We start from the raw sequence: 25,857 nt of genomic DNA on the forward strand, positions 1-25,857 counted from the left end.
GCGTTGTTGCATTGTCACCCAAAGTGATGCAAACTGGTGCAAAGTGTGTTTTTAGGGATTTACTTTTTGATTCAAAACTTGTTTGGTGCTTCGAAGTAGCTCTAAAACAATGCATAGTAGTATTTTGCTCTTCTTTCCACTACTATGCTTCAAAGGGGTATCCAATTGGTGGTACATGGTCGTTCAAATGCCAACATTCAGGGGTTTGAAGGAGATCTGTATCCAGTAACATTTTTAGACAGGGATTTGCACCAAAATATTTACCTCTTCAAGGCAAGTGTAAAGTCGGAGCATTGTTTAAATGTAACTAAACGTTTTAAACTTTGGATGTGTGCTGCTCTGTGCAGCACACATGCAATGTGGGAAAAGTTGCAAAGTATGTCAGAGCATAGTATTTTGTAATGAAAGGGTACCTTTCCAATAGAAAACCTATAGTAGACATAATGCTGACACCCTTACATAATGGTGCAAAGTTGGCTACATGGTGCAAGACAGCCTAAAGTGCGTCAAGGCTAGGGAATAGAGCAACAGCGCCATATCTTAGCGGATATGGAACTATCCTGCTCTCTCCTTTTCTCACAGCACCGCAACTTTGGTTGCTGCACTGTGTTGTGTGACTTTTTAGTAAATTTGCCATTTGGTATGAACAGAGCTGCACTCAATGAAGTTTTGTGACTCAAGGCAAGTGATTACCTAAAATGCCTGAAAATTGTTCGACCCCAGTTGGATACTTCACGGTTTTGATAATGTGAGTTGAACTAGCTGAAAATGTCAAAGAAACTGCACAAATCGTTAAATGTACAAAAAAATTCAAGGAGCGAACGATTGATCCCAGTCGATCAAGCATCGGACTCTTAACTAATATGCACACAACAAAGCCCAATTGTGAGCTTTATCTTGATTATGTTGAATCACAGCAAGCCCATAAACTAATGCTGCAATTTCCAATGGACACTGGACTTACCTGATCTAAAAAAAAGTTGGATGATAAACAAAAGTTCGAACCTGATCAAAGATAATTCTGTATCTTGAGTTAGGATTTAATATTTGATGATTATTTTTTGTACATTTTATATTTTCATGGGGTTCATATGTGACTATTAGGTGCCAGGACACCTCCGGGTAACAGAGCGCTCTAGAAATGCAAAAATAAATAAATAAATAAATAAATAAATATGCTGCAATTTTATGTTGCTGCACGTATTTATTATTGTGTTGCACGTATTTATTTGTTATGCACGTATATTTTATTGATTAGGAAATATCTGAAATAAACATGAATGAACTGAACTGGTGCCTTTTTAAGTCTGGCCAAGGCCGTTTGTTTTTAATAAAGATACGTATACTTACAAGGTTTTCAGTCAGCTTTCTTCATCCATTGGTCTGCTGTAGAATCATTCAGATTTTGTTTTAAATGACTACAGCCTACAGCATGAAGTTCAGGGTCAGGCTACTTCGGCTGTGGTATTTATTAGCAGACTGTTAAGTGACTACATTATGTTCTTGTATAATGGCGACAGACATTAAATAAGTACCTTTCAGAGCCAAGGACTACTAGTGCAATGCGAGCTTTTACATACAGAATGTTGTTTTCCTAGAATTTATGGAATTTCATTAAAAAAATTACAAACAGAATAAGAATTGGCAAAGCCAAAAGGCCAGCAAGCAACACCACACCTATTGGCATTGCCTGTGCTTGTTTTCCACCTGGTGTTGATTTATTAACAGCATGAACCAAATTGATAGGCATACAATAAAGTCCAAAAACGCCCAAAAGCAACGTGTTGAGCAGTCTGGCCATTACTTGTCATTAACCTGCTAAGTGAAAAGGATAAATGTTTGTCCTTGCATGTCATTTTTCTTTATGGAAAGTTTACCTTTTCTTTTCTTACAGATTCAACAGCGCAGACAAGAACTTGAACAGTCGCTTGCTGTACGGAACACTTAGAGATGAAAGTGGATGGCAGCACAACTGGAAGGACCAATCAACCCCTACGAGCAGGAGGCACTCGTTCTTCTAGTGACCATTTTTCTTTTTGCTGGTCAACAAACAGACCCCTATTTAAATATATCCTAAGCCTCTCTTACTGTGTAGCTCCAAAAAAGATGCCATCCTGCGCAGTTTGGGATTGTCCCTTTAAAAAATATCAGGCATGTACTTCCTCCCACAAGAGACCGGAAATAAGGTAATTTGAAGCACGGCCCTGAAGGTATAGAAAAATCATCTTCGCAGATCAAAGAAAAAGATCCTTCCTACAAAATAAGGCACATCTTGTAACAGGACATATCTAATTGTGGAACACCTCCTTCAGGAAATGAGACACACACCTTCAGAAAGTCAGACTTGCATATACCTAGGGAAATGCTCTCAGTAGATTTCAGACATCTCAACATGGTGGTCCGAGCTAGACGTTCAGGGACAGATGTATTAACATTTTGCATCGGGTTGCGTCACTTTTGTGGCCAGCCCGCTGCAAAATCATTTTTGGTGTTTAATTTGTAAATATAGAGTATTGCCTCATGTTACCGTGAACTGGGAAGGTACTCCATGGGTGGAGCTGGGACGAGCCTATGCATTCACCCATGGATTTTGACCCATTCAAGGATTTACTAAAGCTAGTACACCTGGGAATGCGCCAAAATGCTGTGCCTTCTCTCTCTTTATTTTTCCTTGTTACTTCCTCTTTCTATGTGTGCTGCTTTCAGCAAAGAAATAGGAATATGCCTGTAAGTATTGTTTTTCTGCAGGAAGATGTCCCTCAGTACAAAATCAATCCTGCCTGTAATGAAGGTACCCTTGCACCATGGCACAAGGGTGCCTGCCTAGGCACTAGACACTAGGAGACAACAGGAATGTTGGTTAGAAAAGGTTCCCTTCAGACAGAAACATAAATAACATCTACACCATTGCTAGATGAAAGCAGCTAATCAGACAAGTTCTTATCTCCACACTTTTATATTAAGGTATCTCAACCCAAATAAGAAAATCAAATTGAATTCTAACACATAAAGTTAAAGTATTACAAACATCTATTTTATTAAAATTACAAGAAATAAAAACAATGAATTCATATATTATTAAAAATCATCGATACATTTCATATATTTCATAAAAATCACTTTAACATGTATCACAAAGTTACACAGGACATAAAATACATTACACACCCACATGAAAGAGAAAACACAATTTCAGACACTTAAATTTGTCATTATTTGTACATATTCCCTATACATATGAAGGTGTGGGCTGGTTAGACCCCTATTTATACAATCCCAAAACCGCGTTCCAGCAGAGATTATGTCACCAGAATAGCATTGATGTGTTTCGATGGTTATTTCATTTTTATCCATCTTTATCAAGACATTTGATTGATTCAGTTCTCTCTGTATTGATCCTTGATTCTTATTAGTCCTGCAGAATATAGGGACTTTGCTTCTCTGTTGGAACGCGGTTACAGAATTGTCTAAATAGGAGTCTAACCAGACCGCACCTTCATATGTATAGGGGATATGTACAAATAATGACAAATTTAAGTGTCTGAAATTGTGTTTTCTCTTTCATGTGGGTGTGTAATGTATTTTATCTCCTGTGTAATTTTGTGATACATGTTAAAGTGATTTTTATGAAATATATGAAATGTATTGATCATTTTTAATAATATATGAATTGTTTGTTTTTATTTCTTGTAATTTTAATAAAATAGATGTTTGTAATACTTTAACTTTATGTGTTAGAATTCAATTTGATTTGCCTATTTGGGTTGAGATACCTTACTATAAAAGTGTGGAGATAAGAACTTGTCTGATTAGATGCTTTCATCTAGCAATGGTGTAGATGTTATTTATGTTTCTGTCTGAAGGGAACCTTTTCTAACTTGTAAAGAGTACCTTATCCGTTTGGTTCACAAGGGGTCTCTCTCTGTTGTTTACACGACAACAGGAATGTGCCATATCTTTGTACATTTTGGCACAATGCATCGCCGCAAGTTGCCTTGCTGTGTTGCTTTAAATGTAAGTAAATCTGCCCCTATCTTCTTTCTGGAGTTCAGGCAACACCTTTCTGTGGAAGTTTACAGCTCGCTATGCAAGCTAGACATACATATCCCAATGAAAATGAGCCTCATACTTGTTTCTTTTGTCACAGACATGTTTGTGAAGTTTGGACCACCATGTTTCTTTGGAGGTCTCAGATAAATCCATGCAAAGATGAGGCACTTTGGCCAGACACATCTACCTGTAAAAAAATACATAGATGTTTCTGGATAGATGACAGAGGCACAAACAGCAGTGTTTTGCATAGACAAGATACATATCCGGACATATATCGCTTCGAGGAATTCAGACACACACCTATCTGCAGAAGCCAGTGAAACACCAAGCTGTAGGAATTATGACATCACATCACCCTAATACAAGAACCTCTTTAGCCTAGACACCCATGACCAAATAGCCTATAGTACTCAAGTACATTTATTTATAGGTACTTTTGAGCTTCCAGCGAAGATTTTAACTGACCTCCAACTGCATGTAGGTACATTGTACAGAAATGCAGGAAGCACTGCTAATCTGCACTTTATGCACTGTATTAGACATGCAGCCCAAGATCATGTTACATTATCTTGATCGATTTGCAATGTAGAACATGAGCCATGCTCCCTAACTCAATAACAATCGTCGAACATCTATGAAATGCCCAATTTGTAACACATGAAACCAATTGAAGACTAGAGGAGTGATTGACTATGCAAAGGGAGTAATTAGAATGGCTCCTTGACCCTGTAAAGGAGGTGGGACATTCTTCTGATACTGTATATGGATGAAAGACCACGGAGCTGGCTCGCCTGTAAGTGAGGAGAACAATGACCCTTTACAACAAAGGCTAGCTGCACTACTAAGCTACAAAGGAAAGACTGGCCATGCTGCTGACTTTATATATTAACACAGACCATGCTGCTGATCCTATATGGGGAAGATGACCACATTGCTGATTGATCACAGGAAATACTGGCACAGCTTAGCCTTCGATGTATGATGAAAAAGGTGCCACACTGCTTATTAATAATATGCAAGCTGGCCATGCTGTTGACCCTGTAAGGGCTGAATTGGCCAGTCTCCTGACCATATGAGGGAAGACTGGTTACACTGCTGACCAATAAAGACTGATCACACTGATTGTCCTTTTCAGAGAAGATTGACCTTGTTTTAATGCTGTATGATGAGGACTGACCAACTGCTGACTATTTACATTAAAGGCTAGCCACACCTAGATTCTGTAGTAGTCATATTGCTGACTGCACTAGTTCTTGGAATTCTAGCTACTTCTGATATTGTACAAAGAACATCAGACACAGAGATATAAAGCTAGAAGGCAGACCACACTGCCATTACAGCAATTGGAAAATTAGGTACACTTCTCATCTTTTCAGGGAAAAGTGGCCATTTAACTTCCTGCCAAGAGATGCCTGAACATCATTTTCATTTGCAGTGGGAAAACTGGCTGCAGTGTAGGTCCCGTACACACGTTGTGGGCTGCCCCAAGATCCCACAGGTCAGTGAGTGGTTCTGGGTAGGAAAAGTACTTTATTTGCCATAAAGTAGTTGGCCAGAATGAGGGAGGGCTCAAAGCAAGTTGTACTGGAGTCCTTGAAATGGTAATTTGTGCCAAATGTACTGTAAAACTGATCTCAAAAACTGGTCAGTTTGCGACTGATATTTTTGCAACCAGTGTTGAATTTTGTAAACCGACCTATGTACCACTGGGTTTGTTCTTAAAATGACAAATTGTAATGGGTTGCAATCCCATCTATCTCATTAATATTCATGAGGTATGTCGCAAATTGTGACTTACTCTGATTGTTCAAAATCACAAGGATAGCGGCCTGCAAGGGTGGCCAAAATCACAAGGATAGTGGCCTGCAAGTGGCAGAAGACCACCATGTCTGTGATTGTGTTTAAATAAACAAAACCTTTTAAAAACACAAATTCAACCCATGTTCCTTATAGCAAATGGGGCTTTGTTAAAAAAGAAAAAAAATCATTTTTTTAAAAAACTTTCACTGAGAGTTGGCAGTGGTCTGTGGACCATTGCCTTCTCTCCCTGATGATTTTTCCAACATTCACAAAGGAGAAGTGGTTTGAAGGTGACCCCTCCTCTCTTGTGAATAGGTTTCCACCCGAGCCTGGGGGATGGTAACTTTTCAGTGGTTTGAGACCAGAATTCAGGGTTGCAAGTCATTTGATACATCTCATACGAAATTGGGATTTGGTAAGGACACCCAAAGCAAGTCCCATCCAAATAGCGATTCGGTATGGAGTCGCAAGCTAAATTTAGGAGGCGGTAAAAATGTACCAACTCTTAAAATTCCTTTAGTACATTGTTAAAAAAAGTGTTTGCAGTCGCAAACAGCAATTCAGATTGTTTGTGACCGTAAAAACATTTACTCCATAGTTGTATTAGTACTTTAATCTAGTAGCACCCGTTTGACCCAGATTTGAAATCTCCCCGAAACTCAACAACTCAGTCTTTCGTTGGAGAGTTTTAGCTGGTAAAGATACCTCCAAGAGACATCCTGCGGTCTTGGAAAGGACACTTTGGAAGATGGAGTCACAAGTGTCTTGATTTTTTAGATGAGGGACTGGGAAGAGAACTTTTTGAGCAGGGACATCAACAGGAAAAATTCTAGGAAAGGGGGCTGGAAGAGGAGGTATGTCTATCATTAGTTGCTTCCCAGCTATCATATCTTCCTTCACCTCTCACTATGCCAGAAAGGACTGTCTGCCCCGGGCACAGATGCACTGAAGGGCGCCTGCAATGTACTAGCCTTATTTGTCCACTTTTTCTCTTACTCAGGTTTGTGGTGGCTTATTAACAATGATCTGCAATCAAATCTGCTTGTTATCTCACTTGGAAAACTAAGGGACCGCAGCCACATTCTTAGCAGGCGATTACACTATGCCACGACAACTCCCTGCTCCCCTAGCTTGAACGTATTCTTCATGTCTCTGCTACAGAGCACCTGATAGGATATGGTCACTTAAAGTATTTTTGCTTGGAAAGTTTCTTTTGCTGCCACTTTCTCCAAACCAAAATATCAAATAGAAGTTAATTGTAGGTGCTTTCAAATAGCAAGACCCCCTACTCAGCAGTGAACATTACTATGGTGAGGTCAGCAATGCTGCTTTGTCTGTGAGCTCCTATATGCTTTCAATTCTTGTGGAACGATCTTGTGCTTTGCCCCTGTTCATCACTATGATGCTTTCCAACTTGGTTTGCGCCATACACAGATACTGGTGCTTCTTGCACAGAAAATAGGTGAATTCAGATCACTTGGTTTACTCCTTCATTGCTATGTCTTTCATAATTCTGAGCACTTCTATGACACATCTGTTTTATTGTAATTGTTACTTATCATGCACACACAACAAACTGAATCATCGTTGGGTGCAGCCTTCCCTGAGCACAGAGCAGAGTACAAAAAAATTGGTGTGAAATCCCAGTCTACTGATAGAAAAGGAGTGATCAGGGCGTGACATGGAACACCAGTTTTTAACTGATCAGACACCGAGACTTCAAGTTACCTCCCAACATTGGAAGTAAATTAGACAAATGTTTTGACTGAAAGATGTAGAAATGTGTTTCCCATTTGGCTTGGATTAGGAGGCAGGAAATCTAACAACACTGAGAAATTGCAATATTGTTTGACTAGAATTCTTGAACATGAAAAACTGGAATCATGGGTTCATGATCCTTTGCCCTCATTCTCACAGTTATTTGAGGCATCCACAGGCAGCACATCATTATCTCTCATCTTTTGTCATATCCTGCAATACTCTGAGCACTTTCTTTATGACACATTTTATTGGATTTTGAAAGATACAGTACACATATGAATGCTGTGTAACCAAGGAAACTTTAAGCAATGGAAAAGTAAATAAAGGCTCATATCTTATGGTCCCTCCCCTCCCCTGATCATCACCAAAAACATTGCCTTAAGTAGGACCCAATCCCTAGCCCCCATCCAGGGCCACTTCACCTCACCCCTTACACATGCGAAATTCAGTCTCGAACATGTTGACCCCAGTGTTTCCTGTAAGTTGGTGGTCAACCCCTCCATTCCCGACCCAGCCCCCTTTTCTTCATGTATTTTTGGGGACAGCCTCTTGCCCTTTAGATCAGTTTTTCCATGCTCCTGCAGTGTTCCATTCCTCTCTTCCACTCCTCCACCACTGAGTGCCTCTCCTTCCTCCATTGGGTTATTGGGTTGGTTTATAGCTGCTGCGAGCCTAGGCCGAAGAAATGTAAGCTTATGCCTGCTGTTGTCTAGACAGATTTTATTTTTCAGTTTTTTCGTGTTCCGACTCAGTCAAGTTGTACTGGAGGGTAATCTGTTTTATTTCAGTTTTTTAAATTTTTTAGAAAAACATTCATCACTTTAAAAGTATGTCATCAAAATAGAAAGTTGTCAAGCAGTGAAAGAATTTGCATATAAACAAATACTGTACAATACTGTGCAATAACAAGTTGTACAAGTGCTAAGAAAGATATATATCAATTAATGCAAACAACACAAAACAATACACAACAATAATAATATCCCTAATGATAACTAGGGAACACACAGTGTGGATTTTTACGACTCACGTGCTGGTTCGAAACGCGTTGACCCAGAGCCTTGGAGAATTAATAAGGGCGCCACTAGGGTCGTAAAAATCCACACTGTGTGTTCCCTAGTTGTGTAACCCTGTAATTGGTTTTTTCCTATCCTTGGCTCAAAAAAGACATGCAGGCAGTTCTCTTCTATCTGAGGCCCTCTTGTCTTGTATACCAAACAGAAAGGACTGGTTCCTAATGAGAACATATCGTTAGGGATATTATTATTGTTGTGTATTGTTTTGTGTTGTTTGCATTAATTGATATATATCTTTCTTAGCACTTGTACAACTTGTTATTGCACAGTATTGTACAGTATTTGTTTATATGCAAATTCTTTCACTGCTTGACAACTTTCTATTTTGATGACATACTTTTAAAGTGATGAATGTTTTTCTAAAAAATTAAAAAAACTGAAATAAAACAGATTACCCTCCAGTACAACTTGACTGAGTGGGAACACGAAAAAACTGAAAAATAAAATCTGTCTGGCATATTTGTTTGTTCTGCATATTTGAGTGGTCCACGCCAGTACAGACACAGGACCCCAACCTTTCCCTCCGTCTGCTGTTGTCTAGGTCAGAGTTATTGCGTAGTAAGACCAGATTATGGTTGTGTGGTATTGTCCACCACAGTATAAATCCTAGGCAGGAGATCACCACCACCGATATTGTAATAATTTATGGCAGCTCCATGTCCAATGTAGGAGGTCCCCCTCCGTCCCCACACTACAGGGCAAGCCAGGAAACCTATCACCTCCATCCTCCATAATCAGTGTCAGGTAAGGTAGACTCTGTAGAGGAACTTCAGTTGTATCAGGGGCAATCTAGAGGAGATCACCAAGTGTTGCATAGCCACCCTAGCCTCGGCCCACTGCTCGGCTGTATGGAGTCCCAGGTCTCATTTCCAAGCAGCTCGTTGGCAGTCAAAGGAGTCAGTCATGCTATTAATTATTTTGTGTTATACCTGTGCCAAATTGTGGTCTTTCAGTTCGCCCATGACCAGCTTTGCCTCTAGTGGGTTAAATTCCGGGAGGTCTTTCAATTCTGAAATGTTTAGAGATAGGGCATATCTGAGCTACGAATAACGGTAGAACTGACTGCAGTAGACTTGACTATGGTGCAGCCCAAATTCAACCCGCAAAGTATGGTAGGATTTGAGAACTGTGTCCTCCATAATGTCTCCTAGTGTTGAAATGCCTATGGTGTCCAATTTCCTGAACGCTTGTAGGTTAACCACTTTTCACAGTAGTGTATCCACCCATCATCTTGTGCTTCCATCCCAGTTGTCTCAGGGTGGTCCTCCACAGCTGGAGCGCCATCTTTGTCACCTGAGGGAGTGGAGCACCTGTCCTCCCCGTACAACAAATGACAGAACAACACTCCCCTAAGAGCCCATTTCTGTGACGGATATGCTGGGTTTCCTGAGGCATCGCACCACCATTCATTCACTATAATTAAATTAGACTCAGTATCAGCAGCTGCTATGCCACCATCAAATGTATTTTTAAAGCACTTTGCCAGGGTGATGTGTGGGAAACCCTCATTCCACATGAAGCATTTGAATCATGGAGTCAATTAAACGGAAGAAGGGGGACGGAATTTCATAGAGATAATTTTGCAATTGGTACAAAAAACACGGCAGCTGCACCATTTTAAAGATGGCAGATCTGCCTAGGAGTGACAAGGGAAGGCCCATCCATGTCCATGAATTATTTGTGAGCTCTTCATTAACAGCTGGATATTAATCCCCTGTGAGTTTGGGCTTCGGGTGTCGTGTATATACCCCCAGTTACCAAAAGCCTTGTGTCACCACTGGTAGGTCTGCCGCCCATCCTCGGTCTTTTGGGTAGGTATTAGTAGGGATTATGGATGATTTCCACACATTGATATGGATGCCAGACGCCTTCTTAAAGATTTTCAGGATCTGGAGTTCCTGCAGGCCAGATTCCTCAGGGCACGTTAGTAATAAGACGACATTGTCTGCATGTAGGGCATGTATCCTTTTGGAAATCTCCACACCCCACTCACAGCCCCTGATCTGGGTGCTGATACGGAACCATTCCCCAAGGGGTTCTATGGCTATAGCAAAAAGCAGTGGGGGGAGAGGACAGCCCTCTCTGGTTCTTCTACGTATCAGGAAGGCCTCCAATACTTCTCGTCCCATGCTGACTTGGGCAGAGAAGTTTGTGTACAGAAACTGAATGTACATCTGATATTTGGGGCTGAAATGAAGGTGCCTAAGCAAGGTAAATAGATAATCCCACCTCAGGGAATCAAAAGCTTTCTCTGTGTCTGCAAGCAGTACGAATGTGTCCACCAGAGCTGGGCCGTTGCATAATCCTCGTATATTATGCCTAGTCGCATGAACCCCGCCTGGTCTGGATGTACCAGTGAGGGAATCACTCCCACCAGGCATTGAGTCGGAACTGCACAATAATTTCGACCTCAGTGTTGAGAGAGTTGGGGTCGTAGGAGGAACAGCAGTTTTGGAATTACCACAATCTCAGCCGTGCAAAGGTCTGGAAGCAGCCTTGTGACCGTAACCACTTCTGCAAGTAATTGCTGAAGGTGTTCCCCTAGTTTATACCTAAAAGACATTAAAAATTCAAGCAGGAAAATGTTTGGGCCTGGTATCAGGAATGAAACTGGGATGATGAACGTTGGGACGTGTTCTTCTCTCTGCCGAACTCGCAGAGGCAGCTGGAACCCAACGATCCCCGGAAACCATGCAATGAGTACTATATCAGAAAACACCAGTACTTTTTAGATGACCTCAAGGAAAGAAGGTTTTGGAACACACAATAAACTAAAATAAAGAATTAAAATAAAAAGATAAAATAAAGAAGGTAACAACTGGTGCGCGTTCGTGCTGGTGGAGAATGCAAACGCTGGGTCACTGAATCCACTTGTAAGACCCAGTCCTTAAAAGGGAAACAGAGACCATCTCCTTGTTAAACAATTGCGCCCGAAAACTGTTGACCATACTGTGAGAAGTTAGCCTGGCATATGATGTCCACTATTCTAGTGGGCACCTTGCACCAGTCTAATCGACCCTTATTGATGGTGGTTGTAAAGTCAACCTTATAGACTAGCTATCCTAGTGGTAGCATGGACCAGCTGTCATAGGCTAAGACTTCAGAGAGCATGTGAAGCAAGCTGTTTTACCAATTATAATCACTTGAATACCAAATGAAAGGACACCACACAAGGTATATATCAAATATGAAATCAAATCAAAAGTTTCTTTATTCGTTTTTTTTTTATGTACAAAAACCATAAAAGCACATTCAGTATAAAGGTTTTATAACATTTCAACGCAATAATAAATACAATTTATAATAAAAATTTGTAAAACCAATTTTAAAATCGTGCTGTAAACACACTGTTATGTGGCGAAGAATTTGTGTCCTGAGCATGATTCAAATCTTTTTTTTTTTAACTTTTTTACTTTTTCGTTCATTTTCTCATTCTAAATTATTTCTATGAAGGACAATACACTTCAGGAATTTCGTAATGATCTTTACCAGCCATTGTTGGTCAAGTAACTGTAAGAAAAGGAAAGCAGGGTGACATCTTCTGAAACCCAATAGTCTTAACGGAGGTATAAGCCATTTCTTTCTGAAGTCAGCATAAAACTTACAAAAAAGAATAGTATGCATGGTTGTCTGAATGGAGACGTTATCACAAGGGCAAGGAAGTAAATTGCTTGCCCAGTTATTTCTAGTGGGAAATACAACCAGTCGATGGAAAAAGTTTAGCCTAAACCTTGTCAAGAGAAAGCGCTCGTAAGTGGTGATGTCATACGTTAAGTAGGGCTGGATGGCAAATGTTGTTTGAACAGCCAGACAGTGATTAACTGTGGGTTTCAGAGCCTCGATCGTTAGTCGTAGTTCATCAAGGTGATTAAGACAATGAGCCTGGAAAGCCTTCCTCGGTATCTCCCGAATTGAAATGGGGTCATGGTAATATTTTTCTAACCCTAGATCAAGTAAGAACCTTTTCACATAAGATAACCAACCAGATTTATGTGCGTTCTCCATGGCAATACAGTCTAAGATTATCGATTGGGAAAATGCTGTTTTTGCTGACGTCCAGATTCGGTGCCACAGTAAAAGTGGCTGTATTTTCACAATGTCTGACAAATGGGAGAGTCCCAGTTCCATGTGACAGGAAAAAGTGGCCGTGCTCCTGGGTACAGCAAGAAGATATCTTAGAAAGGTGTTTTCTTCCCCCTGTAATACATCAGTACCCACATGGCCCCACACACCTGCCCCGTAGAGTGCCACTGTAAGACATTTTGCTCTGTAAATTTTAACAAGTTCCACAGGGGCTCTTTTCCCTAATTTCCTTGAGAAATTTACGAGGGCTGTAGTGGTTCTTATAAAGTGGAGTTTCCTCGTTTCAATTGCCGGTTTCCAAGAGAGTTTTTGGTCAAACATGATTCCTAGATAGTGGTATTTATGTGTTACCGATAGTTTTTCGTTCTTTAAATAAATGTCCTTCGATTTTTGATTTCTGCCGAGCCCAGCTTTCATAACTAAAGTTTTCCCAATGTTGATTTTTAGGTCTAGCTCAGCCATGAAGGAGGAGTATCTATTCAATGCCTTCTGCAATTCAAGTGGGGTACGGGCTAAAATCACTTCGTCGTCCGCGTAGAGTAACGCAGGAATCGGGCGGTTGTTTATTATCGGGAGGTCCTGGCACCCCTTGAGCATTTCCCTCTCCAATCCGTTGGTATAGAGTGTGAAGAGGAAGGGGGCCAGGACACAGCCCTGCCTGACTCCCTTCTCCACTCTGAATGACACGGTTAGCTCTCCCTTAGCCCCGTACCTCACCCTTGCAGTCGCATTTGAATATAGTTCCCTCAGGAAGTTTACCAGGTTCGAATCTACCCCCATCTCCACAAGTATAGACCAAAGTTTGGCGTGGGAAACACAGTCGTAAGCGGCTGATAAATCCACATACACCATATAAAGGGCTCCTGCTTTTATATTTACGTACTTGTCTATCAACAGTGACAGGTTTAAAGCTTGGTCAATGGTCCCCACTCCCTCGCGAAACCCATATTGGAGGTCTGATAGGATCCTGCCATCATCTGCCCATCCCTGCAGGCACGAATCACTCGACCAGCCACTTTTCCTAGGGAGTCAAACAGAGAGATCGGGCGGTAACAGGATACAGACTGCCGGTCTCTCTTTTTAGGTCTCGCCTAGACGAAAGCAAAGCGAAGCTTTGCTGTCTAGGGCGAGACAACTTATGTAGTTACTTTTGGGGGAATGTGGACAGCAGAGTTCCACGCGCTTTTCCTGGGCGAGATTTAACCTCGGGAGCGCGCACGTCGCCGTGCCTCATATTTCCATTCGCAAACAAAGCCACTCTCACGCATGCGCACATACACACACTGCATACACACACGCACCCCCCATTAAACAGACACACGCTGCATACACACACGCACCCCCCCCTTAAACAGACACACGCACGCACACACGCACAGACACACTCAAACAGACACACGCGCGTACACCCCCACCCTCAACCCCACTCACCGGGCTCCTCTCCCCTTACGCATGGGAAGGCACTGTGGAGCTCTTGCCAGAAGGAGCGCTGTTTGAAATCACCGCCGCCTCCCACAGCGGCATTGTAGGGAAATTCAAAGTTGCCTCCCCGTAAACACCGCCGCAGCCCGGGAACCTCGGGAGCCTCAGAAATCCCGAGCGCAGCTCCTCTGACGTCAGACGAGGAGCCGCGCTGGGATTGGTGCCGGTGGGGCCGTTGCCTAGAAAAGGAAGACTCGTCGACGCCGGGCGGGAGGGGCTTCTTCGCTCCTCACCCGGGCAGCGCCTGCTTTTTTTTATCAAGCTACTAGATTTCTCTGCGATTATTTCATGATGGCGCATGGCTGGGAAACGCTTGCTGCTTGGCTTCAGCCTTGTCTGGAAATGGAAAGAGAATCAGTTCCCGCCAAATTCCGAGCGCTGCTCCGGTCCAGCTGTTGTAGAAAATCACCTGTTACACCCCTTTTCGTCTCATGCCTGTGGTTGCGGCACTTTCTGGAAATTTCACGGGTGATTGATTCAGACATGGGCGAGAAAGTATCGCATTATTAATAAAGTTTTATATAGCGCAAACTTGACCAGAAGGTATCTGGTCCCAGAGCACTTTACATACCACCAGTGAGGTTACATTCCTTTTTGTGCGGTACGGGGAGATTACGTGATTTGCCCAGAATCACAGGATGGTCAGCATCGTTGCCGAGACTGGAACCCAGTTCCCCATATTGGAAGTCCACCACCCCTAGCCCTTAGGCCAACTCCTCTCCCCGTTAGAAGAAAAAACGCCTTCCACCACATACAATCAAGACCCTATGTTCTTCTTTCGTTTACGGTATATATTATCTCACGTGTAAAATGACATACACTTTCTCCCCCAGGCTAAACACTAAAGCGCTTTACTGCCAGTAGCACTCTACTCCAGAACCCAAGGTTAGTGTTTAATGTAATTGTTAACGCTAGTAGAAAGTCAGGATACCTTTACTGATCATGTGTGTCCCCAAAAGTGACAGGTCTGTGTGTCACCAAAAGTGACAGCTGGTGCACAAAAAGTTTGGGGACATGATGAATGTGTGGCAGCCCTACCAGGAGATGAGCTGTGCGGTGTGGTACATGGTTTGTGTCAGAGTGTGAGCAGGGGTTGAAGGCTTTGTTAGGTTAGCAGAGTCATGTAAGGAAAATAATTGTGTTCCTAGGGGCGTGTGCAAAAGTGTCTTCATGTGCATGTTTTAAAACTGTGATGGCAGTGCTATGACAGATGGTGTTTAGGCATGCTGAGCTGTGAATGTGCCGGCCGTCATCAAATTCCCCTCCCCAAGGGTGGCAGTGTGAGGTCCATGAAATGCTTGTCCTTAAAAGTGACAGGAAGTTTTTGTTCTTAAAAGTGACAGCTTGTGTGCAAAACGTTTCGGGACATGATGTATGTGTGGCAACCCTAACCGGAGCTGAGCTGTGTGGGGGTGTGGCACAGAGGGTGTCAGAGCGGGAGACAGTGTTGAAGGCTGTGTTAGGCTAGCAGGGCATTTAGGTTATGTAAAGAGAAATGTGTTCGCAAAAAGCTCCTTCGTGTAAGAGGGAGATGCCTGGGCATGTTTAGAATGTGAGCAGAGCAAAGTTGAGAAGAGGAAAAAAAAGCATTTGCAATGCAATACGTCTCGCAATTACGCGAGTTTGAGCTATTAGCATTGTAAATGATAATGCCTTTTATTTTTTTTTCCGGTTTTTAAAACATAAATAAAATACTTTGTCATTTACAATGCCAATAGCTTAAACTCGCGTAAATGTGAGACCTATTGCATTGCAAATGCTTGTTAAAAATAGGGACCAGTATTGACTTGGACCAAGACTCCAACAGGCCTGTCGCACAAGATGCATTTAGAACCCTAGTCAAAAGAGGGGTCCAGAGCTCCATATTGGCTTTAAAAAAGTCTATTGGCACCCAGTCCGGGCCAGGAGCCTTCCCATTTTTACTTGCTCTCAGGGCCTGGGCAACCTGCTCGATAGTAATTACTAGGTCAATAGGTCAATAGGTCAATAGTATAAGGGTTGGATGTTTGGCCGCTAGCATTTGATTCACATTGAGTTGCGACTACTGGATTTTTTGAAAAAGTCTTTGAGAAATGCTCAACCCAGTCCCTTTCATCATGGCCACCTCAATTGGAGAATTTCCATTTTCAGTCAGGAAAGGGGATTTAACCACTGACCAGAATGCGGCGCTGTTTTTATGGGTGCAGCTCTCATGGAGTTGGTCCCAGAGTTGTTGCTTTAACTCTAATTTCCTTTCCATTATTGCGAAGTTATATTCTTTTCTTAAGTTTATGATTTCCTGGGGGACCCTAACAACTTTTCGTAGTGCAGATTTTAAGTTTGAATAAGCCACTGTACACCTATGGTTGAACCAACCCTTCCTCTTCTTTGATGTACTTTTGAGTTTTACCCATAGAGCGTCGTTTATAGCTATTATCACCGCTCCAAAGCTAGTAATAACTTCTGCATCTGAAGTAGCCATATCTAAGCATTTCTTGATGGAGAGAGACACAGTTTTTACCACGGATTTGGTGATGTCAAGGGGGTCAACTTTACCCCATTTTAGAGAGTAGCCATTTTGTCTGTGTAATGTTAAATTGTTTTGTGCCAGGACGCTGACAATACTACGTTGGGTTTATGTGACAGTGGCAAGGTGATACTGAGGGGGTAATGATCACTTAGGTAAGGTAACATTTTATTTGTACACGATTAATTAAAATCTTTACAAAAATATAAAACACAGATGAGGACTTTTAAAACCACTTTGTAGTTAAGATTAAAAAGATCAAAGTTCGCAATGGTCAGATCAAGGTTGTCCTGGGGTGCTAATGAAGAACTTCAAATGATATCAAGTCTTTTTCTTATTGAGTCAAAGAACTTCACAACCTGGCAGTTGAATTTTGTGTCGCTAGAGTTGAAGCATAGTTTGACTGCCTGCCTGCAGGTCCGAACAGCATATGACTTGAAGGATGAAAGCAGAAAGTTGCACCTCAAGTCCCTCAGTCTAGGGCATATACAAAACACGTGAACAATGTCATCTTTGCCGGACTTGCACAGGCGACACTGTTGCGAGGCAGGTGTTCTCTCCCAAGGGGGCAGGTGCGGCAGTATCGGCATTACGCTGAGGCGTAATTTTAGAAACTTTTCTTTGGCTTGAATTTTCATCCCGATGTTAAGATATGCTTGTGGCTGTATTTTGCCATAATCCCCCAGGGTTGTCCATCCATGCGCTCTGTTTGCTAGGTCTTTCTTATCTGCGATCACTGAAATAATGCGTGCCGATTTTTTAGCCAATTTTTTAAAGGACTGGAGATCTATAGACGTTTCCCAGGTGTCGGACAAACCTAGGACTTCAATTGATTAAAAAAGGTAGGCTCTAGGCAACGAGGTGCGGTGCCATAGTAACTCTTCCCATACGTTGGCATTTAGGGAGTCGGCCTCTGCGTTACGGATCTTACGCCAGCTTGCTACGTACGCACTCCGCCTTTCTAACGTTTGTTTGACAATGCCGAATTCCAAACGAATCTGGGCGGGGGAAACGTATGAGGGAAGGTTAAAAATAGCCCTATAAGACTTTGCTATAACTGTGTCCAGCAGTACGGCGTCCTTCCCGTGAAGTGATTCACTCCCATACGTGAGCGTTGGCTGTAGTTTCGCACGCAGGATTTCAAGGAATGGCTTAAGTGTAAGATCGGGGAGTTTTGCTTTAATGATTTTAGTACTAGATAAGTCATTGTAGCTTTCCCTCGGATGGAGTGGAGTTGAGGCCTAGAGTTGTTGTTTGAGTCCAAGAGGACACCCAGATATTTGTATGAGGCTACCCTGTCAAGTTTTTCGCCATTCAGGTACCAACAAAGATTCCTTTTTTTACTGTAATAACCGTCATGGACTTTGACTTGTGAAGATTTATTTGGAGGGCGTTCTTTGCTGAAAAGGCGTAAGTTGGATTCAGTAGGTGCTGAAGGCCTATTTGAGTGCGGCTTATCAGCACCAGATCGTCCGCGTATAGCAAGTTTGAAAGGGTAATTCGTCCTAGCTTGGGTGCGTGATTGCGGCATTTATCGAGTTCTGCAGGCAGGTCCGCTAGAAAAAGATTAAATAAGATGGGCGCTAGTAGGCAGCCCTGTTTTAATCCTTTTGTCGTCCTAATTGGTCTCGAAAGGTGTGTGCCTGCCCCAAGCTTGATTTTGATCCAGGTGTTGGAATGGAGCAGTATTAGGACGTCTAAGAGGCGCTTCGGAATTTCTGCCAAAGTTTGTTGCGGTCCACATGATCGAAGGCGGCAGTATAGTCAATGAACGTAAGGAACAAGGGTGACTTTTGCTGCACCCATCAGGAGGGACAGAGTCATGATGTTAGTTGTGGTCCCTTGGCCTTTACAGAAGCCCGTTTGGTTAAGAGGGATGATGGTATTTTTGGAGGCCCATGATGGTAATTCCTCCAGGATAAGACCTGCAAAGTATTTTGCTTCTACGTCTAGCAAAGCAATAAGACGGTAACTATTTGGATGACTCTTGTTCCCATGTTTGTAAATTGGGCTTATAACGGACCCATGCCATGAATCAGGAAGCGTCAGAGTTAAATTTGCGTTGTTGAATATTGGTGCCAGAGATGCACTCCAAAAATCTGCATCTGATTTGTACAGCATAGATGGTATTCCATTCGACCCCGGAGCTCCATTGGGTCTCCCTTTTTTTATTTGCCGTCTGATGTCTACTGGGGTAGTTTTCATTGGCCCTTGCTCGACATCTTTTGCAGGTCTTTCTTCCTTATTAGGGTAGTCAGGTTTCATTGGCCTTATTCATTCACACTCCCATGTTTCTTGTATGCTTACGACCATGTGATGATTGAGTTGTTCCTTACTGCCAGGCCTTAAGGTTTTTGTGCCAGGAGGCATTATTACCGTGTCACATGTGGTGGCATCTTAGTTGAAGTGTGATAGTAAGTATTTTGACCATACTTCCTCTGATATATGTGAGTTTAGCCCTGAATGGTCGGGGTTCTGTAACCTTTTTACTATTTGCCAGAACCTGGAGCTGTTTTTTTGCTTCCCTTCGTGGACAAGTTTAGCCCAAAGATCATCATTTCTTTGCTTTTGGCTTTCCCATTTCATTCGTTTGAGCTGGTTTTTCGCTTCCAGCAGAGCTGTTTGCAAGCTGTGGTTTGCCTGGTCCTTTCTCATAAGTCTCAGGGTTTGGTTTATTATTCGTTTTTGTATTTTCATGTCCGTGTAAATATTTCCAAACTGAAATCCCCTTTGCTTGGCCAGAGTTTTTAGACACCGTGCGTCTCATTTTCGCCATCATGGCGTCGATGAAGGTTTGCCAGACGTCCGACAGCTTGGTTGAAGACCCAGAGACTTGGGAAAAGAGGGTTTTCGCAGTGAGGCTGATGGAATCGATGTTACCGGGGTTGCACCACAGTCACTTTAAATTTGAAGTGACGTCTGTGTCTGGGCCAGTAAGGTGCTCAATTTCCAGTGTCGAGTTGGATCTTATTTCAGCCACTAGAGGCAAGTGATCACTGAGATCGCTCGCTTTTATTTTGAATGAAGAAACCCAGCAAAACATATTCAGAGATACGAACATGTAGTTGAGGTGCGAGGTTTGTGAATTAGTGTGGAAAGTGGCTACTGGGGGGTCGTCTTCAACGTAGCGGCCGTTTAAGGCCCTTAGATTGAGTTGTTCCAGATGATATAGGAGTTTTTTCGAGGGCTTTATTCGGTTATTATTTTTTAGGGCGCCCTATGGGGGCACGCCCCACACTCTATTCAGTTCTTGAATGAGGTCGCTATCTTGATCTTTGCTGATGAGAAGCGTGTTGAAGTCACCAGCCAGGATGAATAGGTCAGACACTCTTGTTTCCCTTATTTTTTCTAGAACTTTTGCAAGCTCTTCTATCGCCTTATGTTTCTGTTTAGGGTGAATATATGTGTTGATTATAATTGCTTCCTGGGGCTGCATTTGTAGCCCAAGTGAGGGCTTTACCACCTGGATGACACTTGGTGTGGATATATCAAAATCCATTGCCTCGATTTTGCCTATTGTTGATATAGAGGCGAGGACCGTCAACCCTCCTGAGCTGCGTCCAAAGATTGAATTTTTGTTTGCCGGGATAAAGCAAGACGTGAACCCCTGGAGGTCAAATGCTTTGTCTTCCCAGGTTTCTTGTAGTAGGAGGAGGTCAAACGTGGCTAGGTATTGTAGAAATTCAGGGTCGTTCCTTTTGCTTTGTAGACCATTGATATTCCAGGAACAAATTCTTGTATCCCTGCGCCTCGCTGAGGGATTGGAGGGAATTTGCTCTTTTTGTCAGTTGTCTGTAGTCGTAGTGATGATTGTGCGCTGAATTGACTTCCAATTGAGGTCGGTTGTAAGCAAGAGTTGACTGCCTTGGTTATTATTTTGTCCAGGTCGAGGGCTATTTGTGTTTCCAATGAGAATCCCGGGTGAACTGCTCCTGGCTCCCTTTAGTATTGAGCTGGTGTTTTTTTGAGACTGTGGCCAAGTAGGGGGTAGAAGAGGAGTGGGGTAGCGCGGTTGCTTTTCGAGCTTCAGGGCAATCCCCCATTGCTGGAACGTTGCTTCATCTTTCATTATTTTGTGTGCTATCTCCGAAGAGTTCCAAGTTGTCTTTGTTATGTCTGGGCCTTGGGGGGCTGTGTTGGACTGAAACCCTACTTGTAAAAGGTCAGTGGTGCTGATATTTACGAGGTTTGTTAGTAAGTGCATGAGTTTTAATATGTTGCCCCTGTTCAGAATGTCTGCCCTGCCTCTGGATCTATATTCAGGAATGAAAAAGATTGTGGTTGGGGTGCCTGAATGCGTTGTTATTGCTGAGACAATTGCCGGACTCTTGTTCTCCAGTCGCCCTCGTTCAGGGAAGGAACTTGGGGGTGCTGTAACAGGGGCAGGGGAGAGCCCACTTTGGAAATTGTCTAATCTCGTAGACCCCGATGTGCTGTTTGATTTTGGTTTAGACTGTTGGGGTGTCTCTGAGGCGGTGGCCGTGAGGGTGTCCACGTAGCCTGTTGTTAAGACCTCTTCGACTGGTTTGGATTTTATGGTAACAATGTTATGGTCTAGTTGTATTGTTTTAAAGTTTAACGGTTTCTGTTTGTATTATTTAGGTGTCAATTTCTTTGTAGGTTTGGGTCCTGATTTTACACTCTGATAGAGACACTGGAGGGGTGCTACATGCGACCTTGTGCAGGGGGAAAGGCTGGTCATTGGTTGTCAAACTCCCGGTATCAGTGGCTGCTGAGGAAGAGGATATCGAATGTTCTTCTATGTTATGTATTGCACATGTTAGTGTCCAGTTCCTACCTTTCCTTTTGTTCTTTCTCCTAGACTTGGCGTTGGAGTGTGAGGGGGGTTTCGCTGTGAGCCGAGTGGTAGACGTTGACTCTGATTCAAGTGGTCTGAGGGATAATGCTTGAGCTGACGATAAGATGGTAACAGGGTTCAGGTCGCCCGACGGCTTGGTCACTGGCCATGTTGGCATTGATGAAGGTGCTGGAATTGGGTCAGGGGTTTGTAGCGTTAGGGTTCGGAGGGCTGTTGATTTTAAGTCACTTATCAAGTCCCCTAACATCGATGGAAGAGATGAGAGCTTATCTAGAAGAGGGTCATGAGGTGCCAGTTTTGACGGAGATGATTGAGCTGCAAAGACAGCATCTTGGCCCCGCCTTATGAGGCCGTTCAATTCCGAGATTTTCCAATCAATCCCAGCAATGGAGTCAGCCATTGATTGTAAGACAGAAAGTTGTAGATCCATTTTTTGTGACTGGAAGTCCAGAGCGGTAGCCGAGTATTGCAGTGTATTTAGGATTGTTATCCATGGAGTATCGAGAGCTGGTTTGCCTAAGCTAGTATGCCCTTCTATTTTAGGTTAGGCGGCGGTAGGCGTTTTCCCTTCGGGAGAGTTGACGTTATATGTGGCAACCAGTTCCTCCCACTCCTGGACTGCTATTGAGGACATGTCATCGTTGATAGAGTTGTTTGTGGGTTGGGAGTCATTGATCGGCAGTAAGGTGCGGCGTTGAGATGCCGTTGGAACTTCTGGCCTAGTGTTTGGAGTAATTTGTTCACTGATGCTGCTCATATTCAGATGGAGTGTTTTAGACAGAGTCAGAAGAGTTCCCGACGGGTAGGGGAGAGGAGGCCCGCATCCTTGTCCCTTGATGACCGTTAGAGAGGTTGTGGATACCTCTCGGATAACCTTCACTGCGATTGGAAAGCTGCTGACAGGCTGGAGATTGGGCGCATCATCTCTTGCCTCCTCTCTATGTATCATGGCCTCGATTGCCATTGACGCGTTTTTGCTTCCTAGGGAGTGTGGACTGAGATTTCTGCTTTGGGTCTCGCTCTGCTTGACCAAATATCGATGGGTTGCTGGTTCAAGCAGTTCGGCATTCATTGATGAGCTCCAATCTCTCAAGGAAGTTTTGCTGTCAGATTCCATTCCCGAGGGGTTGAAGGTGGCAGGATCATGGTCGGCTAGAGTGGTAGGAGCTGTGGTTTTTCTTAGATCAGGGGATGTTGGTGTGTGTATATCCGTGGCGGCCCCGTTCCCTGGATGGAAAGAAGATGTTAACTGGTTGGGGTGGGTCCTCATGGCTCATCACCGTGTGGCTACAGAGAGGTTCGCCTTGAAGGAGCGGAGTTTGGAGGCCTCGAATGTTCTCTGTCTTAGAGTAGATAGCTGTTCCTGGGTCTTTAAGGAAGAAAACTTTGGTGTAAATCTTGGGTTGAAAAGTGCATATCCTATTTTTTGCTGGGAGGCCGTCGATGGTTATAAGATTGTCCGGAGTTGTTGATGAGGTCTTTGATACTGAGGATAATGCAATTTGTGCAGACCTATTTGAGTGCTGGGGGGCCAAAGTTGGGCAGAGTGATCTCAGGGGAGTATTTGCCTGGTCTGAATTGAAGCTGGAATTGAGGTTGGGTTTTGATTTGAAGGTAGTGTTTCCATAACAGACACAGTTGAATCCTCCTGGGTGTTTTTATTGTGGTTGAATGGATTAATGGCCTGAGAGTTATTTAGTTTTAGTGGAGACGTTGATTCTAGATTTCCAAGTTTCCTTTACCGGGCTTTATGCTTGTCATTTGGTTTAGGCTTTAATTGTAGCCTAACTCTACCTGATCTCATTGTTCTGATCGTTTATCGCCTCTCAGTTTTATCCTTATTTGCTTATGCTTTTCAGTGACCCTAACAAGAGTTATAGTTGTAATCGTAGTTTTGTACCGATAGTGTAACCGCACCCCCTGTTGAGGCCAACTGGTCAATTATCTGTGATTTCCAGGTTTAATCACAGATGTAGTTGGTAGTAGCTGGTCACTAGTAGTTGGTGGCTCTCACGAAGAGTAGCAGATATTTTCTAGGTGGTGGCTGTCTTGTAGCTGCAGGCTGCCCGGTCGGTCTAAGCTCTAAGGCGTGCTGGCGTGCTAAGGGGACAAGTAGCCGCTGGTGTTAGCGAGCGGTGCACATAGGGAGGACCACAGGTCATCACGACCTAGTCAAGCTGCCTTCCGGCCACCCCCCAGGCTCTTACTCAGCGGCCGCCTCTATCGTCAGCCGCACTCGCGTGCGCAAAAATGTCCTTATGAATCTTTGTGACGCCTTATGCCGTCGCCGTGAGTTATCAATTGACTCCCGCTCCTGTTCCAATCCCTTGACGGCACTACTCCAGGTGAGGACGCGGCCAGGAATGAAGGCGGGTGAGGTGGGTGAGGGGGGCGCGGGGAGCGAGAGGACGAAGTGTGCAAGCTTCTAGGCCCCCCACTCCCCTGACCCCCGGCCCTAGACTTCTCCTTACCCTCAGACTTCCAATCAGAGACGGGCTGGAACGGGCTGCACCTCACCACACAACGCCGCCCACCTGCTCGATCTGCCGCGGGGTCCGTACACTGGAAGCTGCAGCCTGCCCCGAGGAAGAGCCGTGTCCCGCGTCTCCGAGTCTCCGAGGGAGAGCTCAGCAGCCCGGGTGAGCCAGGTGAACCAGGTGAGCCAGGAGGGCCTGATGCGGGTCTGGTGGGTCCGGTGCGGGTCTGAAGCCCGTTCTATGCCTGCTGGAACCGGCTCCGAGTCGCGCCGAGCGTCTCAGACCCCCAGCCCGGCACGGCTCACTGTTCACGGCTCCCGGAGCTCGGGGGCACGCGGAGGGGAGCGCAGGAAACACCGGAGAGCAGCACAGCTCCCTGCACTCTGGCGTCTGTCGTCACTTCCGGGCGGGGCGAGCTCACTTCGGGGGCGTCAAAAAGCATTCGTCTTATCCTGCTTCTTTTTGCACTACTGTCTTTCCTTTGTGACGTTAGAAGATGGCCGCCACAATCAAGAGTCAAAAAGCAGGGAATGGAGTTTATCCAACCCAGTCCTTGATCACTTAGGGCATTTACGTGTATGGTGAAGTGTGTGTCTATGTTCTCCAATCGATTTGAGAGAAGAATAAAATCTATTGTACTTTGAGTGCCCCTCCCATGGAAAGTAGGAGCCATCACTGTGTTTGAGTTGGTCATTTTGTTTATCACTACCAAGTCTAGATCAAACATAGTTTCGTTTAACGAAATTTCCCATTCTCGTATGTCTGAAGTGTGCGATTGGTTGTCGCTCTCGTCAGTAATACCACATATTTTTCTGTTACTCACTTTACAAGGTCCCTGATTAAATTCTCCACCCCAGATAATTGTGGCCTCCTTCGATGACCTCCTTTGTCTACTTAATAATAGGGAACGAATCAGCCGTACTAAGGGTACTGATTGTCCCTCAGGAAGATTATTATAAAAATTTACCAATAGGAAGGTATCCTTGTTATTTATACGAAGACTGAGGACCTGGAAGTTGAGTTCAAGTTTTATGGGTATTATTTCATCTGCCAGTATCAAAGTTGAAATGTAGGTTGTTAGACCTCCCTTTGCTCTACCGAACTTTGATGGTTGGGCTGGTGAAAAATAGGTTTTGTACCCTTCCATATGGGTCTCTGAGGTCGTCCAGGTCTCCTGAAGACATAAGATTTTAAAATTTTGAATGAAATGTATCCACACATCGTTTGCTAGCTTGGAACGCTGTCCTGCAACGTTCCAAAACAAAGCGACGATTGATGGCTGTCTCCCCTCCTGGTTACCTCTCTCCGTCTCAGTAGGGGTTATTGGAATTTGTTCGACGTTGGATGCCATAAGTGCCACTCTCTCAGGTGTGGATAAGTTTAGCCCAATGCCCTCCATCAGAGGTTCTGTATCTTGATCCAGATCTTGTGTTGTCTTATTGAGATCTGGAACGGGGTTGGAATAGGGAATTGGGTGCTTGGTGATGTCAGTTACCCTATACTTTTTCTCTATGAGCCCATGTGAGCTTTTCGGACCTGGGAGTCAATCCACTCCTTCCAAACCTGAGAAGGAGGCAAAGCGATTGTGGGTGGGGATGTTAAATCTGGGTGATTGTGTGTGGCACATAAACGGTACCCCGGGCTTTGTGCGATTTGTCAGCAAGGACCGGGGATAAAAATAGCTTAGATCGCGTGCTATGATGTTACTCCCGCCCCTCTCTGCGTACCAGTCGACAATGTGTGTGGTGGCCCTATGATCTCTGAAATTGATAATGATTATGTCCCCCTGAGTTTCCTTTG

The 25,857-nt window shown here is 43.7% G+C and overlaps 1 protein-coding gene across 4 annotated transcripts in view; it reads left to right on the forward strand.

Annotated features, from left to right (window-relative positions):
- Nucleotides 1-5,269, forward strand: part of SMARCD3 (SWI/SNF related BAF chromatin remodeling complex subunit D3) — a 1,739,068-nt gene extending 1,733,799 nt beyond the window's left edge. For 3 of the 4 annotated variants that reach the window (XM_078662891.1, XM_078662892.1, XM_078662890.1), the window contains one exon: nucleotides 1,895-2,884. In XM_078662891.1, the coding sequence (XP_078519017.1) occupies nucleotides 1,895-1,948 (54 nt within the window). In that variant the 3' untranslated portion in view covers nucleotides 1,949-2,884. Of the gene's footprint in view, nucleotides 1-1,894; nucleotides 2,885-3,863 lie in introns of those variants that run through there. The other variant, XR_013601619.1, reaches the window with a different exon arrangement.
- Nucleotides 5,270-25,857: the final 20,588 nt, after the last annotated feature.

The sequence above is a fragment of the Lissotriton helveticus genome, chromosome 10 (genome assembly GCF_964261635.1).
Source record: "Lissotriton helveticus chromosome 10, aLisHel1.1, whole genome shotgun sequence".
Taxonomy (NCBI): Eukaryota; Metazoa; Chordata; class Amphibia; order Caudata; family Salamandridae; genus Lissotriton; species Lissotriton helveticus.